Source organism: Pleurodeles waltl, chromosome 4_2 (genome assembly GCF_031143425.1).
Source record: "Pleurodeles waltl isolate 20211129_DDA chromosome 4_2, aPleWal1.hap1.20221129, whole genome shotgun sequence".
NCBI lineage: Eukaryota > Metazoa > Chordata > Amphibia > Caudata > Salamandridae > Pleurodeles > Pleurodeles waltl.
The window spans coordinates 136,036,938-136,051,987 of NC_090443.1; the positions used below are offsets into that span (position 1 = coordinate 136,036,938).

Here is a 15,050-nt window from a genome sequence, read left to right on the forward strand (position 1 = left end):
ACACAAGTCACTCCATCCTGGATTCCTGGAGTGTCTAGTTTTCAAAAAGGTACAGGTTCGCTAGGTTTCCCTAGGTGCCGGCTGAGCTAGGGCCCAAAAACCCCAACTAAGAAAATTGCAAAAAAGGGCCAGTTTTCAGTGGAAAAATGTGCTGTGTCCACACTGTGTTTTGGGCGGTTTCCTGTCCCGGGCACTAGGCATACCCACATAAGTGAGGTACCATTTATTACGGGAGACTTAGGGGAGCACAGAATAGTAAGTTATTACCAATTGTCTTTCTCTGCATCTGCACCTTTCAAATATAAGACAGTGTGCAAGAAAGAAGTCGTTTTAAGAAATGCCTATTCACATGCTAGTATGGGTACCCCCAAATTCAGAGATGTGCAAATAACCACTGCTTCTAAACTGCAAATCTTGTGCCCATTTCGGAAACACATAGGTTTCCTTGATACCTATTTTTCACTCTTTATATTTTACCAAATAAATAACTGTTTACCAGGTACACAATGAAAAACCATTGCAAGGTGCAGCTCAAGTATTGGCTCTGGGTACCTAGGGTTCTTGGTGAACCTACCAGCCCTATACATCCCCACAACCAGAAGGGTCCAGCGAACATAACAGTGTATGCTTTAAAAATTCTGCCACAGTTACACGAAGTTACAGTTGAAAAATGGCAGTTTTCAACTCAATTTCAATATTTTTTTATTTAAACTGTTACTTTCCATAAGAAAACCTTGAGGAATCTACACAAAAGACCCCTTGCTGAATTCAGACTTTTGTCACTTTTCAGAAATGTATAGCTTTTTTGAGATCCACCATTGGTTTCACACCCATTTTTACCATTAACTAGAGGAGTCTGAAAGGACAAAAAAAAATAGGAAAATTGATTATGTCCCAGTAAAAGTCCAAAACAATGTTGTTTTCCGATTCTAGTCTGCCTCTTTCTGAAATGTGGTAAGATAGGATTTTAGCACCACAAACCCTTTGTTGATGCCATTTGCAGGGAAAAAAACAAATGCTTTCTTCTGCAGCATTTCTGCCCCGCCCCCCCCCCCCCCCCGCCCAAAATAAAACAAGTTTAGCTGTATTTTGGATAATTTCTTGGCCCCCTCCAGGGAAATCCACAAACCCTGGGTACCTTTAGAATTCCCAGGATGTCGGAAAAAAGGACGAAATGTGGCATGGATACCATATGTGGACATACATTTATGGAGGCCTAAAGGCGAATTACCCCAAATAGGCAAAAAAGGCTTAGCACAGAGGAGAGGCGGTGGGGGTGGCAAGGCCTAGCAGTGAAAGGGTTACATTGAGTTACTCGATCAGTTCTTTTCCAACATCTTTCTTCCATCTCCACTGCACTTTATTTACGTTTACAACCCCGAACCCGTAAAACTATTGGCCTGATATATCAAAGGGTTTTTCCCGTTCGGTGCCCAAGGGAAAATGTTACTACATATGGGCCTATACGAGTGACCCTTAGCAAACCATGGAATTAGGTGCAGAGGCAAGAAGGGAAAATCAGCATCAGGCACAATTTGTTGCGACGCTTTTTCTTGTTTAATCTGAAAAACCTCACCTTTGATCACTTGGTATTCCCTTTCCACAGAACGTGCCTTACAATACCTCTGATGCACTGCTACTTTTGGCACAATATATTTAGAGATCACTGGTGTAGTGACTAACAAACGGTGACTATATTTGTGTTCTGCACTAACCCAGTTCGGTGCTAGTCCATGCTCTGCTGTCGAGCAGCTGGGACAAACACATATTTGATCTTACAATCTCTTCAGCTATTAGTCACCATTCCTGGACACCACCTCTCGCCTCCTATCCAAAGATGTTAAGTTACAAAAGACTCACCAAGCATTGAGGCATCGCTTCCAAATGGTCTCGCGGTGGTGAATAAAAGCTGCCTTTGTGCTGTGTTCCAGACGCCCATGCGGTTTCAGACTTTCCTTGGGGATCACCAAAACTGGCAGATTTACACCCTTCAAAACATCAAAAGGACATCACTTGAAAAAAGTGTTAAGGAAGTTGCTGGGGCACTGCTTAACTTGAAAAAAACACACAAAGCATATTGAGACTTGCATGGGCAAGAGAGCTGTAGAAGCCTAAAAGTATAAGTCAGAATAAAGGTGGGGGTGAACAGTTCTGTGCAACTGAAATAAATACACGCATGTATAAACTATGGCATTGAAAATAAATGTGAATAAAAAAAATACATTATTTAGAGCTACATTAAAAATGACCTCACATTCACACATTCATTACTACAATGCAAAGATCAAATTCAAATGGAAAAGTGACATGAGAAAACACTTTATAATGCCTCAGTTTGCATGTAACTAACAAGTTACTTACCTTCTGTAACGTTTTTTTTTTTTGGTGGATACTCATTCCAACCACACATTCCTTACCTTTAAAAATATCTCCATGTGACAGATTGGATCCATAATATTTTTTAGCATTGCCCCCGTGTGCCGGTAGGTGGTGTTGTGCAACTCAACATCGATCCTACTGCCCCGGAAGTGATGGTGGGAGTCACATGTGTCACCCAAGGGCGCTGAAAATTTTATTTCTTGACACAGTCCACATCCTAAGGCGTGGAGCTCAGTGGGCCGATTACTTGCACCAGTGTGTATGATTCTAACTTGAGACAATTTTAGAAAAGAGTCCATTCTACAGGATGGGGAGATGAGAGGGCGTTGAGGCATCTGCTAGAGTATCCACCAGAAGCAACGTATCCAAAGGTAAAGTAACTCATTCTTCTGATGGATACTTTTACCCACAGATTCTTCACTTTTTGAATCAATACCAAAGCAGTATCTCCCCAGTGTGACGGGCCTGTTGAATGACTCAAACCAAAAAGTCTAATAGGACCGAACGGCCAAAAACGCCCTTCCTGTCTGACTTGGCTGTTGATGTTGAACACTGATGCCCACTTTGCAGACTGACAAATATCCTGGAGATGCCCTCTGCATGCCAGTATACTGGTAGCTGCCCTGGTAAAACGGGTCCTCCATCCTTCTGGAGGATGCCTATTAGCCAACGTGTAGCAGATTTCTATGCAGAGGGCTATTCACCTATATCAAATACTCTTCTGCACTGCCTTTCTTTGTCCCTGAGTACACCACAAAGAGCTGATTGTCCACCAGATGGTCTTTAATACGACTGATGTGAAAGCCCAGTGCTCTTCTGGGGTCCAAACGATGGGGTCTCTCCTCTTCTGAGGAGTGAGATGGAGCCAAGAACACCGGAAGTGTGATGGGTAGTTCAACATGAAAGAAAGTAACAAACTTTGGTAGAAAGGTAGCTCAGGTCTTCAGCACAAGTTTGTCCAGAAAGAAAGTTGTGTAGAGTGACTGTGCTGAAAGAGCTTAAAGCTCACTCATGCGACAAGCTGAAGTTATCACAATGAAAAAGACTGACTTCAGGATCAGGAGGAGTAGAGGACAATGACTCAAAATGGGTGCACATAAGAAAAGTAGGAACCAAATTAAGGTCCCATTGAAGCATCACAAACAAATTAGGAGGGAACATGGATTAAACCTTTAAGAAATCACATCACAACTTGCGATTTAAACAAAGACAGTTGGTCCAGTAAATGCCATATGGCTGAAAGGACCAACGGATAACCTTTAAGCCAGCCCAATGCAAGTCCTTGCCGGACTAAAGATAACACAAATAACAAGACATCTAACAGTCTGGCCTGTAACAAGTCAGTATTACGAGTGCCACACCAAGCCACTAACGTGTCTCAGCAATTAGCATAAACACACTTCAGAGAAGGATGTCTGGCTGCAAGGATGACATCCACTACTTCGGGAGAAGTACTGAATGCAATCAACTGCTGCCAGTCATGCTGGAGGTGTAGAATGTGCAGGTGTGTGTGGAAAACCCTGTCTTACTGCTGTGACATAAGATCATACCAAAGCATCATCTTCATCTGAGGAATTTCCGAGTACTACACGCTCTGGACCAGATCCGGAACCAGTAGGATGACTTACGCCTGGTCATTCCTGATTTTTTCAGAACTCTGGGCAGGAGAGGTAGTGCCTGGAAGACACACAGAAATCCTGTGTTTCACTCTGGGCAGAATGTGTCTCTGTGAGATAGCCTTCTTGGCAACTCCAGCACTCAAAACGGTTAACACTGCATATTCTATGCAGTTATGAATTAGTCGAGCCAGGGTTATCCCACTTGCTGGAAGATGTCCTGCAGCACCTTCAGGTGAAACTGCCGTTTGTGATCCAGCCAGTTGGTTACTATTAGAAAAATGCCCTGATGATTCAGCAACGTCCTGAGGTGCGGGGCCCAGGACCGCACCCTGCTCTGCTTGTGGCCACCACACAACAATGGTGCTGTTTGTGAGGACCAGAACCTGCCTCCACTTGATGGATGATAGGAGCACGTTTAACACCAGGCGAATGGCCCACAAATTCAACATGTTGATGTGGAAATGTGTCTTCGTCCGAGACCTCTGTTCTCCACCTCTCCCATATGACATCTCAATCCCCATAGAGATGCATCCGTCACCACAGTCAGAACTACGTTGGGTAGGGAGAGGGGTTTGATACTTATCCTAATGTGGCTGAGTAACCACAACTGCAGACCTTTTGCAGTTTCCTCCAAAACCTGGATGGATTCTGACAGGTTCCCTTAGAGCTGTGCTCACAGACTTAAAATCTCACTGAACAGCCCACATATACCAACTGGCAAGGGCGATGAGCAGAAGGTATGAGGAGACCAGGAAGCCTTAAAGTGATTCTCACTGAGACCCGGAACCGAGGTGAAACATCAAGATCTTAGCCCAAATGTCTAAGACTCTCATGTCGAAAAGAAAGGCCCAGTAATGTACTGTAGCCAGAATGGCTCTGCTGAAAGGGAGCCTTTGTGAAGGAGTCAGATGTGACTTCGGAACAAGTTCAGGAGCTTTACAGTCCTCTATAGGCCTCTTTAACAGCCAGTCATCAAGGTAGGGGAAGACTGACACACCCAACCTCTAAAAGGTATATTGCGACCACCACAGTCCCCTTCGTGAACACCCAAGGGGTACTGGTGAAGTTGGAGGGTAGCATGGCAAACTAAAATTGCTCATAGCTGGCCTTGAATCACAAGCAGTTCCTTCAGACTTACAAACTAAAATCATCAATATAAGCATCCTGCTGGTCTATTGCTAGCATCCAGGTCTGTGTGATTCAGATCAGAGAGAATCTGGACCAAAGTGAGCTTCCTGAAATTGTCCTTCCAGAGATCAACAATCTATAATAGGACGAAGATCTCTGTACTTCTTGGAACAAGGAAATATCCGGTGTAACATCCGATTTTGATTTCCGAGGCCGTGACTCTCTCAAAGCCCCTTTTCGCCTTAAGAGCCAGAACTTCCTGCAGCAAAATGGACAATTCAGATGTTGTGGTCTACCAACTGTGGAGGAAATGACGGATATCATATATTCAAGCTAGTTTGTTGCCCATTACATAGTACAGAATATGCTCTGCTATCTATTGAGGATAAATTGAGGTTGGTAGTATCTCTCTTGCTCCTACCTTATTGGATGTATCCACCATACTCATTACGGGGTCTCACATCACCCTTCATATTATGGATTCTGAGCTGGATTGCCTCCTATCTCATTAAAAGGCAGGCAGTCACACACCTTCCCCATTTCAATCTAATTTCAGAGCAAGGAGTTCAAAGCTGCCCCTCGCTCAAACCCATGCTTTTGAGATACATGTTTCCTACAATTGGAAAATGTGTTCTACTTTTTGTTTTCTCTACCTCTACCTATGTGGATGATACTCAGATTATCGTTTGAGAGGACGTGACTAATCCAGAACTAAATCTGTTCCATCAATGTATACGTGAGATGTTCTAGTGGGAGTCGCTCTTTCTTGCACCTGGAAGCCATACATTGTACTGTAATCCCACTAAGCTGGCAACCTAGATGATCATATGGCTTTTCTCAACACACTTAAAAATAGATATATTTGTTTCTGTTAGCCATTAATCCTTTCAGTCTGTGCCAGGATACACTTATGGATGACAGATTTAGCTCTATACAAATTCCCAACAGAGGAGAAACCTGGTGCTTAGTGGATTAAAATTTTCAATTAGAAGCCATGTCATGTGAAGGGATGGGTCTAAACCCCATAGCTCCTCGTGGGGTGCTCCGCTAATCACAAAACTTGCAACCTATCTTCTATTATCTTGTTTTACGAGGCTGAGCCTGGAACAAACTTTCTGTTGGAGTACCGCACCAGTACTTAATTATGTGACTGCCGGAGTATGACCCAGTAATTCTTCTTGAATAAACATCTCTGCATGGACATTCTGTGTGGTTTAGTACAGCCCCAGATGCCACAAAAATATAGAAAGTTCTTACCTGAGCTTGAAAGGCAGCAGGTGGACTCATGTAGCTGGCACCAGGCACCAGTTCATTATTATACTCATACAAAGTAACCTCTCCTTCGGGTACAGGAGGCCGGAACAGATCCAGAGTACACATCTCTGTTTCCTCAGTCACTGCAGAGAAAGAAACACCAAATAAAGATGCATTCTGGCCTAAAGGCTCAACACAACTCAAACAGCAAAGAAGCAGTCCTAAAGACCACCTTCCTTCATGCTTAACAGAAGAACTCTCTCTCCTAAATGAGAAGGCAAAGCATAAATGTATTAGGATACATAGTTTTGAAAATCAAGTAGCAAGAAAGAAAGGAGGAAGGCAGCTTTACTAAAGTTAGATGGATTGGAGCCGAAATAGGATGTGATCATGTTAAAATGGAAAACTCGGAAGGGGGCAGGTAACTATCCAACTGTTTCTCTATTTTGATGCCGTTACTATTATCTAGTCCATCAGTTCTTAACCTGGGATCCACACTGCCTACTCAGGGGTACGCAACATTAGACAATAGATTAATAAAGTATGTATACAATTTTTTTTATTTTAAAACCTGTAAGTGTGAAATAATTTGAAAGTGTAAAGGTTAAAAATAAAGGATCTGATTCATAAAGGTAACTTACAACAGTAAGCTTTCTATTTTTCAGTATTCATAAACTGCACTTTCGAAGTGACTTAAAACTTAGTAGTAACTTACATTCTTGTATAAGTTCCAGGACTACACATGGCCAACCACTGGCACTGCAACACAACCTCATGGAAAATAATGGAAGCAGGTACTTAAATTAAAATCCCATATAAAATAATATTCAATTGAAATATATATTTTTTAAATAATAAAAAAATAAATAGCTATAAGAATGTTACAAAATTTATAAATGTAGTATATTTTTAAATATAAAATATTTAAAAAAGTTAGTAAATAATGAATAGCAAAATATGTGCATATTTCTATGTATTTTAACATTTGTATGTTATTTAATATTTTATAATTAAAGAATAAATACTATTTTATATCTTTTTAACATGAATGTATATTTATTTATATGTTTAACTATTTAAAATAATGTAATGGTATTTCCTATGGAGGTTTATTTTAAGTGTCTAACACCATTATTTTCAATTGGAGAGTGTTGCAGCACCAGTGGTTGGCCATGTGTAGTCTTACTACAAAAGTGTAAGCAACTACATAAGAGTAAATTATTACAAAAGTGCAGTTTGTGAATACTGAAAAGTAGCAAACTTACTCACAAGTGTAAACTTCCTCAGAAGTGTGAATCAGGCCCTCAGTTGTCATCCTTAGCTTTACACGCAACAGCACACCAGGTATAGTAAACAGAACCTAGTATTGAATACTGGAAACCTTCACTGAGACACTGGAATGCACAGACATAAAAATAAAAAAAAACATGCATTAAGAGCAAAAAAGGTAATGTGATATGCTAGATTCTAACATATTGCCTCATCTTTTAAAAATAAAAACACATTTTGAATCACTCCAATCTCTGCATTAAAATTAACATTTCCTTTTTTTGTTCATGAATTAAATGTCAATTTATTTATTTGCTTCTGTATTGTTTTTTATTGTTTGAAGCAGGAACAGTACAAAATTGTGTAAGCCATGGTCCTTGGCTTATAGTAATGATTCAGTGGGAGTCCACAGAAGTCAAAATGTTAAGAAACAGTGATCTCATTAAAGCATACCATCCGCGTATCTCACATGCAACTGTTTGGGGTGCTTGAAAATGTTGCCCTCCAGGAATTTAAGTTTCACTTTTTAGAAATTGCTGTATGGAATCAAAAATCCTCTCATGCAAAGGTGCAGTGGCCTAAAAAGCCATATTTAGGGCCTCATTACAAGTTTGCATCGGCTTGGTATTAGGCGGTCCAGCCTCCTGTGCCTTCAGGGCAGTGGCCAACCACCGAGCCTATCACAAAGACAGTCGCTGTGGCAGTGAGCCAATGGCGGTGGATCACTGCGGTCAGCAAAGTAACATACAAGTGCACACTGGATGAATTAAAATAATAATAATAATCTTTATTGTTTAGTTAATAAAAACCATAACAATCATCTCATAATACAACATGTTTAAAGATAAAACATCTCTAAAATTCTATAAAATTCCGTAAATTCCTTGGCCATGAAACCATGCGAGGATCTAAAATCAGTTTCTTAATTCAAAGATGTAAAAAAGTGCGTGATTAAGTATGCATCCAGGATGGCAGGTTTACGTCTTTGGTGTGTGCAGTCAAGAATTTGATAAATTTGCATATTGATTGTGCATCATTAGGATCAAACATTGACATCACCGCTGACCGACAGGAACGAGTCCCATTTCTCATAAAAAGCGGTTTTAATAGTTGTCTGCGGGCTTCTTTTAAGGCTGGACAAATACAAATCAGGTGAACCATATCTTCTTTCTGGCCTTTGCGTAGCCTGCAGGAAGTCTCTCCTCTATTCTTCCACGATGGTTGATCCGCTCTAGCAGGAGATGCTCCCAAATGCAGAGTCAAAAAGCGATGCTTGATGTGAAGTGCGAAGGTTTCAGCCAGGGTGGTGATGGGGCCATGGTGGTATAAGTGTGCAATACCAGCCAGGCGTGTGAGCGTTGCGCAAGTTTAGCTTTATCATCTAGAAAAGATTGGATACTTATTTCCTTTTTTATCGCTCGACACAAAAGGGAATACGACATGTTGGAATCCCATAGGTACTTTGTTTTCATCTCTTGCAAGGAGTTGTTCAGGTATCTGTTGTATACTGAATTAGGATTGCCGTTTACTGAACTCCATAGTGCCGCTACTAGCGGGCTGACAGTGTTTTTACTTATTTTGTACCAGATCTTTATTGTGTGGCCCTTCCTGTCGAGCTGCTGTTGTGTTAGACCAAATTCCAGCCTTATCTGTGCAGGGGAAGCAGAGCGAGGAAGATTGAAGACTTGCTTCTAGATTTTTATTTGCTGCCTTTCCAGAAGGCTAGCTTCTTTCCCGTATTGGGCTGCGCTTCCGTATGTAATTGCTGGAAGGAATTTAGCCGACATAACCGACATTAGTGGTTTATATGATGGGCCCTTTAATCTTTTAGCAAGAGTGCAGAAAGCGAACACCAAGGCTTTGGACTTCTGTAGAATATACTGGTTTTGCAGCACAAAATTGATCTTATTGTCTACTGTAAGTCCAAGATATTTGTAGCTGCAGATCGTATCGAGAGTGAAACTGTTCAATTTTATTTTGTTTTCAGGATTCAAAGAGCAGCCTATTGACATTGTTTTTGTCTTTGAAGTGTTAACCTCTAGTTTGTTTGTCTTTGCAAATTCGCCCAAGGCAGTAACCAGTCGTTGCAACCCTATTTTTGTGTGGCTTAACAGAACAATGTCATCAGCATACGATAGATGTGTTATAGCCAGACTTCCCATCCTTGGAGAATGTGAGTTGGTTGCGTCTAGTTTTGCAGAGAGATCTGCCATGAAGAGGTTACAGAGGTGCGGGCCAACACGCAGCCTTGCTTTAATCCTATATTTGTTGGTATTCTCCTGGAAACTTTTGAGCCGTCTTCTACCTTGATTCGTACCCAAGTTTTGTCATATAGCAATTCTATACACCTCAAAATACGTTCTTGCAAACCCCAACTCCGTAGTTTGTTACAGAGAATTGCTCTGCCCATACAATCAAAAGCACTTTTGAAATCCACAAAACATATGTGTAAATTTTTCTTTAAGCACTTTGCTCGGTTGGCTATATCTCCTAGCGCAAGAATGTTAGTCACTGTGTCGTAGCCCTTCCGGAAACCAGTTTGATTCATAGGGACCAAGGACCATATGTACGAACACTTTTTCCCATAGACACAGAATGGGTAAAAACCTTTGCTACATCTGGCCCCAAGTTATTTAAATTAGACCAGGTGAGCAGGTCTGCTAGGATTAAAAGAGGCAAAGTATTTGGCCTCACTGTCAATTAGAGCTATCAGCCTATAGCTAGCTGGGTTTGCCCTGCTGCCTCCTTTGTATATAGGATTAATGATGGATCCTTTCCAACTATCAGGAATGGTACTGTTACGTTCGACTTCAGCATATAATATTGACAGAGTGGCTGACCAATAATCGAGATCCGCCTTAAATATGGCTTCGGGGAGACCATTAGGGCCGGGTGCCCCGTCCCTACGGCTCCTTCTGATCACCTGGGCTACTTTATTGGCACTGAATCTCATTTCACTCTGAGGAACGTCTGTAGGTTTTAGTGAAGCCTTCAGTTGCTGATTTTCTACAGGAGGGGTTGGCTTAAAAAAGATGTCTAACAGGTAATCCACCCATTTATCTTCTGAAATTGAAGTACAGTTTATTACTCTTGCTTTTCGGTCTATTTCATTCACTGACATCCAGAATTCTCTAGTATTAGCCTTTCTTAAGTTGAAAAGTAATTTGATCCAGAAATCATCCTCCTTTTGGGTTCGTATTTGCCATAGCTGTTTCTTATAATTTTTCCGAAGGGTTTTTATTTGGGCACATAAAGATTCAGTAGGATGTCTATCTTTTGTGGATCTGAGTTTACGTCTCAGATCCTTTCTTAGTTCTAAGATATTTGGTGGCATAGTTAGTGGCCTCTGGTTATGATTTGGAGCTTGACGCCTGGCCCAGCCAAGTGATGGTACTAACTGTAGAAAGCTGGCCCACGCTTTCCCAGCTGAGAGATCTTGGCATGCTGTTGATTGAAGCAGGGTTTTTATATTTTTGCACAGCTGTGGTAAAGAGGACTCTGTCCAAAACTAGCGGTTTAGATTGACAGAGGTTACTGTTCCTAATTCATTTATGGCTGGAAGAAAACACGGAGCGTTCCAAGCCAATTCTATGTGCTGAAGCAAATGGTCACTGTGAAGAGTAGGTATGATTTTGAATTTTTTAACATGTGCCAGCAGGGGAAGAGAGACAGCAGTATAGTCAATTGTAGTTGCAGATTTTGCAATATGATGAGTAAAGCTGGGCGGGACATCATCTTTCACCCTGCCTGTTTAGCACCCTCATACTCAGATGTTCCAAGGCCTCGACCAACTGCTTGCCCCTTATATCCAGTTTCATCTGTATTGATGGTAACTGTGGTAGCACTGACCAAATTGCGTTTTCTGCTGCCAATTGCTCGTCTGGTTCTGGAGTATATATCAGGTTGCTATTAAAGTCGCCTGTTACTAAGATGTCCCATGCTGGATTAGCGCACCGTATCTCTTCTACCTTTTGTTGTAACTTCTCGAAGAGAAGTACTTTGCGATGTTTCCGCGGATGGGCGTAGACATTAAAGATAATTAGTGGAGCGTGACGATTGAAACTAAAATTTATTTTTATTGCCTGTAAGTCCGTTGATGAGAAGGCCAGCTGTTCTGTTGTGACCTGAAGTGCCGTAGACATGTATGTGGCTAGACCACCGCTTGCCCTGCCTGATTTGTTTGATTTTTCAGCTCCAATGTGGTGTAGAGAATAGCCTCCTAGTTCTATCGGGTCTACCAGCCATGTTTCTTGCAGCACTATTATCGAGTACTTGCAACTAGACATTACTGTAAATCCTTCTGTAATAATTGCTTTTGCTCCCGCAATGTTCCAGGACATAATAGTAACGGTCGGCCTTTGATCTGTATCTGGTGCATTATGTTTGGTGGGTGTGACGGGCTGAACGGTATAAACCAGACGGAGATTAGGTAATATGGTAAGTAAGGGATCTGTTTATTGATATTCTTTCTTTGCCCAGGTGTATCACAAAGAGTTCAGTTTGTTACGGCTTAACCCAGTTAATTTCTCATCTTCTAACACGGTCGTTCTTCTACCTCTCGTCTCCTAGGTCAGTGGATTCCGGGAACTCGGGGTGGCTCCAGGGAGGTACCGGCAAGAAAACAGAAGAACTCCACAGTAAGTATAGAGATGTTTCTGGGGTTTTCTCTTTACATAGGAAGCAGGGAAAGGGTAAGTGGGGAGATAGAGAGTGCATTCACCCGTGTGCCGTCTCCAAACAAAAAGGCCTGTGCTTTAGGGGGGTGACCCACGGTGCTCCCAGGTAAGTATAGGATAGTCAGTCTCTCTTTTCTTTTAAGAGACTGTGCCCTTCCTTTACCCCTTTTCCCCTCTCACCCCTCCCCAGTTCCCTTCCCCAGTAGGTTTTTAGTACTTCGTTCCCTTGTCCCTAGGAGGGACCGTACCTTTGTGAGCCACGACCCTCCTGGGTCGTGGCTGGGCTCTTTGGTCCTTGTCTCCGGTGTTCTTTCTTCTTTGGCATTGTCCTCCACGTCTCCTCTGCTGACTGGCCCTGGTCCCGTCGTCTCCTGCTGCCCTGCTCCTGCTCCTTGATTCGTCTGCGGTTCACCATTCACTCCTCCTTCCCCTCTCTCGACGCGACCGGCGTCTATTTGACCTCCCTCGGTCCGGAAAGAGTTGAGCGTTTCCCTGGAAACAGGGAAACGCGGGTAGTGACGCTGCGAGCGTTTCCATGTCCCCATGGAAACGCGGATCTGACGCGTCGGGGAAGCCTGCCACGGAGCCGCCTTCTGCTGCCGGTGACGTGATCGGGGTTGCCCGATCACAGTGGGTCAATTACTTCTCCTTGAATTTAGGGTATGTGCCATCCATCTCCATTCGTCTTGTACTCCATTCCCTACAACTAGGGGATCAATAGAGGTATTTGAATCTTTTTCCCCCCATTTGGATTGACGCTGTTCCGCTTCCCCGACGTCCGGGCCCCATCCGCGCTTGCGGGCCTGTCATTCAGTTTTTCGAATTGGTTCACTTTTCAGATTTAACAATAGGGGAAAATGATAACGTGGGCTGGTTGGTTGTGATAGCCGTATATCCCAGTTTTCAAACTGTTGCTTAACTGCCATAATTAAAGCAGCAATTCCGCTTGTTCTCCACATAGTCCGAGTTTGTTCCCGGTCATTCTGAGTGCTGTTGGAGAGGAATTTCAGTGATATTAAATCTGGGGACATCATTTTCTTAGTTGAAGGAAGCTCTGCCAAAAGCCTCAGAATGTTGCCCCTGTTCAGGCTATCTTGTTGGCCGCGTGAGTCATAATCTGGGGTTAGAATGACCTGCCTTGATTCCCTATCATTTTCAATAACATGACTAGATTGGGAATGCTCTATAATTCTGTGTGGCATAGGCCTGTTCCGTTGACCATCCTCCGACTTGTTTCTACTTGGGGCCCTTTTGAGCGTGCATGATTGTTTGATTAAAAAGGCTTTGTTTTCAAGGTCTGTTGCGGCTATTTGAGTATTTTGAATCGTTACTTTTGTCTTTATTCGTCCATCATGATGAGTAGTTGCGACCTCCCTAGAAGGATATTTGAGATTTAGGGTCGGTGACAGGTGTGTTTCTCTGGTGGGAGGATTGAGTCTGGACTGCGAGTCGTCTGCTAAAGGAGTGAATTTATTGTTCTTTGTGCCTGCGGGGATTACTATAACCTGCCCCGCATTGACCTGGGCGGACGATCTTTGCCTGGAAGATGTTTTGAGACTCGACAAGATGCCCTGGGTCTTGTCCGGAAGGGTTATTGTAGATAGTGAGGAAGTGGCTTGTGCGACAGCTGCATAGGAGGGTGGCTCTGGTGGAATCTTCACTGGTAATTGGGCATCGAAATGGATCTCAGATTTATCCTTGTAGATGCAATTTCCTGCTCTTAGGTCTCCCTGACAAGGAGCTGACAACCTCGTGGCCAATGCGTGCCCATTCAATTGGTCTTGGGATGCTGGGTGTGGCATGTTATATTTGAGCGACATTGGTGAGTCAGCAGGTAGATGTTCTCCAGTGAATTGTTGTTCTGGACTGGTGACTACCCCCTCCCTTATGGCTTTGAAGCTATTTGAGATTTGCATGCTGCTTGCGGTTCCTAAAGCTCGATTTAGCGGTTGCCAAAGCATTGAAAATATGGGATACAGATTGTCATTAATAGCTTTGGCACGTGTTTGTTTCCTTGCCTTTCTTGCTCACTTTTTTTGTCTCTTTGTTAGGGGTTTCAGTGCTGGAGCTGGCTATTCAATTATACTCTCCAAATTGGTAGATGCTGTTTGTTCCGACTGTGAAGATCTACCTGATCCGTCTGTGACCATTGGGTTAATGCACTGAATGTTTGCATCTTTTTTTGCTGGGCTGCTTACCCCAAAGGCTGGTGTCTTTTGAGATGTATCTTGGTTCCTGGAGATGGCCTCATTGGTTTTCCTTGCTTTAACTTCCTGCAGAATCTCTACTAAGACTTTTGGTAACGTACACAGTTTATCTAATATTGGGCCACAATTACAAGGAATTAATTAAAAAATAACACAGCTGACACACACTGGCCAAGTGGACACACCTGCAAAGGACACTTAAATACACCCCTTCAAAGACCACTATCCTTTGCATTTCCACTGCAGCACAGAAAGACAGACCACACATCATTGTATCCATCCTTTCATAAGGCAGCCCTTTTTTTTCCCCCAATCCCATTTTACACCTTTCACGCACATTTGTCAATTTTAACCTTTCTCCATATTCACTTGTCTTGTTTAGTTAATAACTGTCACTCCCTTTAATTTCCAGTCATGTCACGGGCCAAAACCCACGATTTTCAAAGGATGAGTTGAAAGTCATGGTGGATGAAATCATTAGAGTAGAGCAACAATTGTTTGGAGCCCAAGTCCAGCAC

General features: G+C 42.6%; 1 protein-coding gene across 3 annotated transcripts in view; it reads right to left on the reverse strand.

Annotated features, from left to right (window-relative positions):
* The window catches only part of AAAS (aladin WD repeat nucleoporin), a 258,437-nt gene that overhangs the window by 139,956 nt on the left and 103,431 nt on the right, over positions 1–15,050 (reverse strand). For all 3 annotated transcript variants that reach the window (XM_069230959.1, XM_069230958.1, XM_069230960.1), the window contains 2 exons: positions 6,384–6,523; positions 1,861–1,988 (listed from right to left, as the gene is read on the reverse strand). In XM_069230959.1, the coding sequence (XP_069087060.1) occupies positions 1,861–1,988; positions 6,384–6,506 (251 nt within the window). In that variant the 5' untranslated portion in view covers positions 6,507–6,523. The remainder of the gene's footprint in view (positions 1–1,860; positions 1,989–6,383; positions 6,524–15,050) is intronic.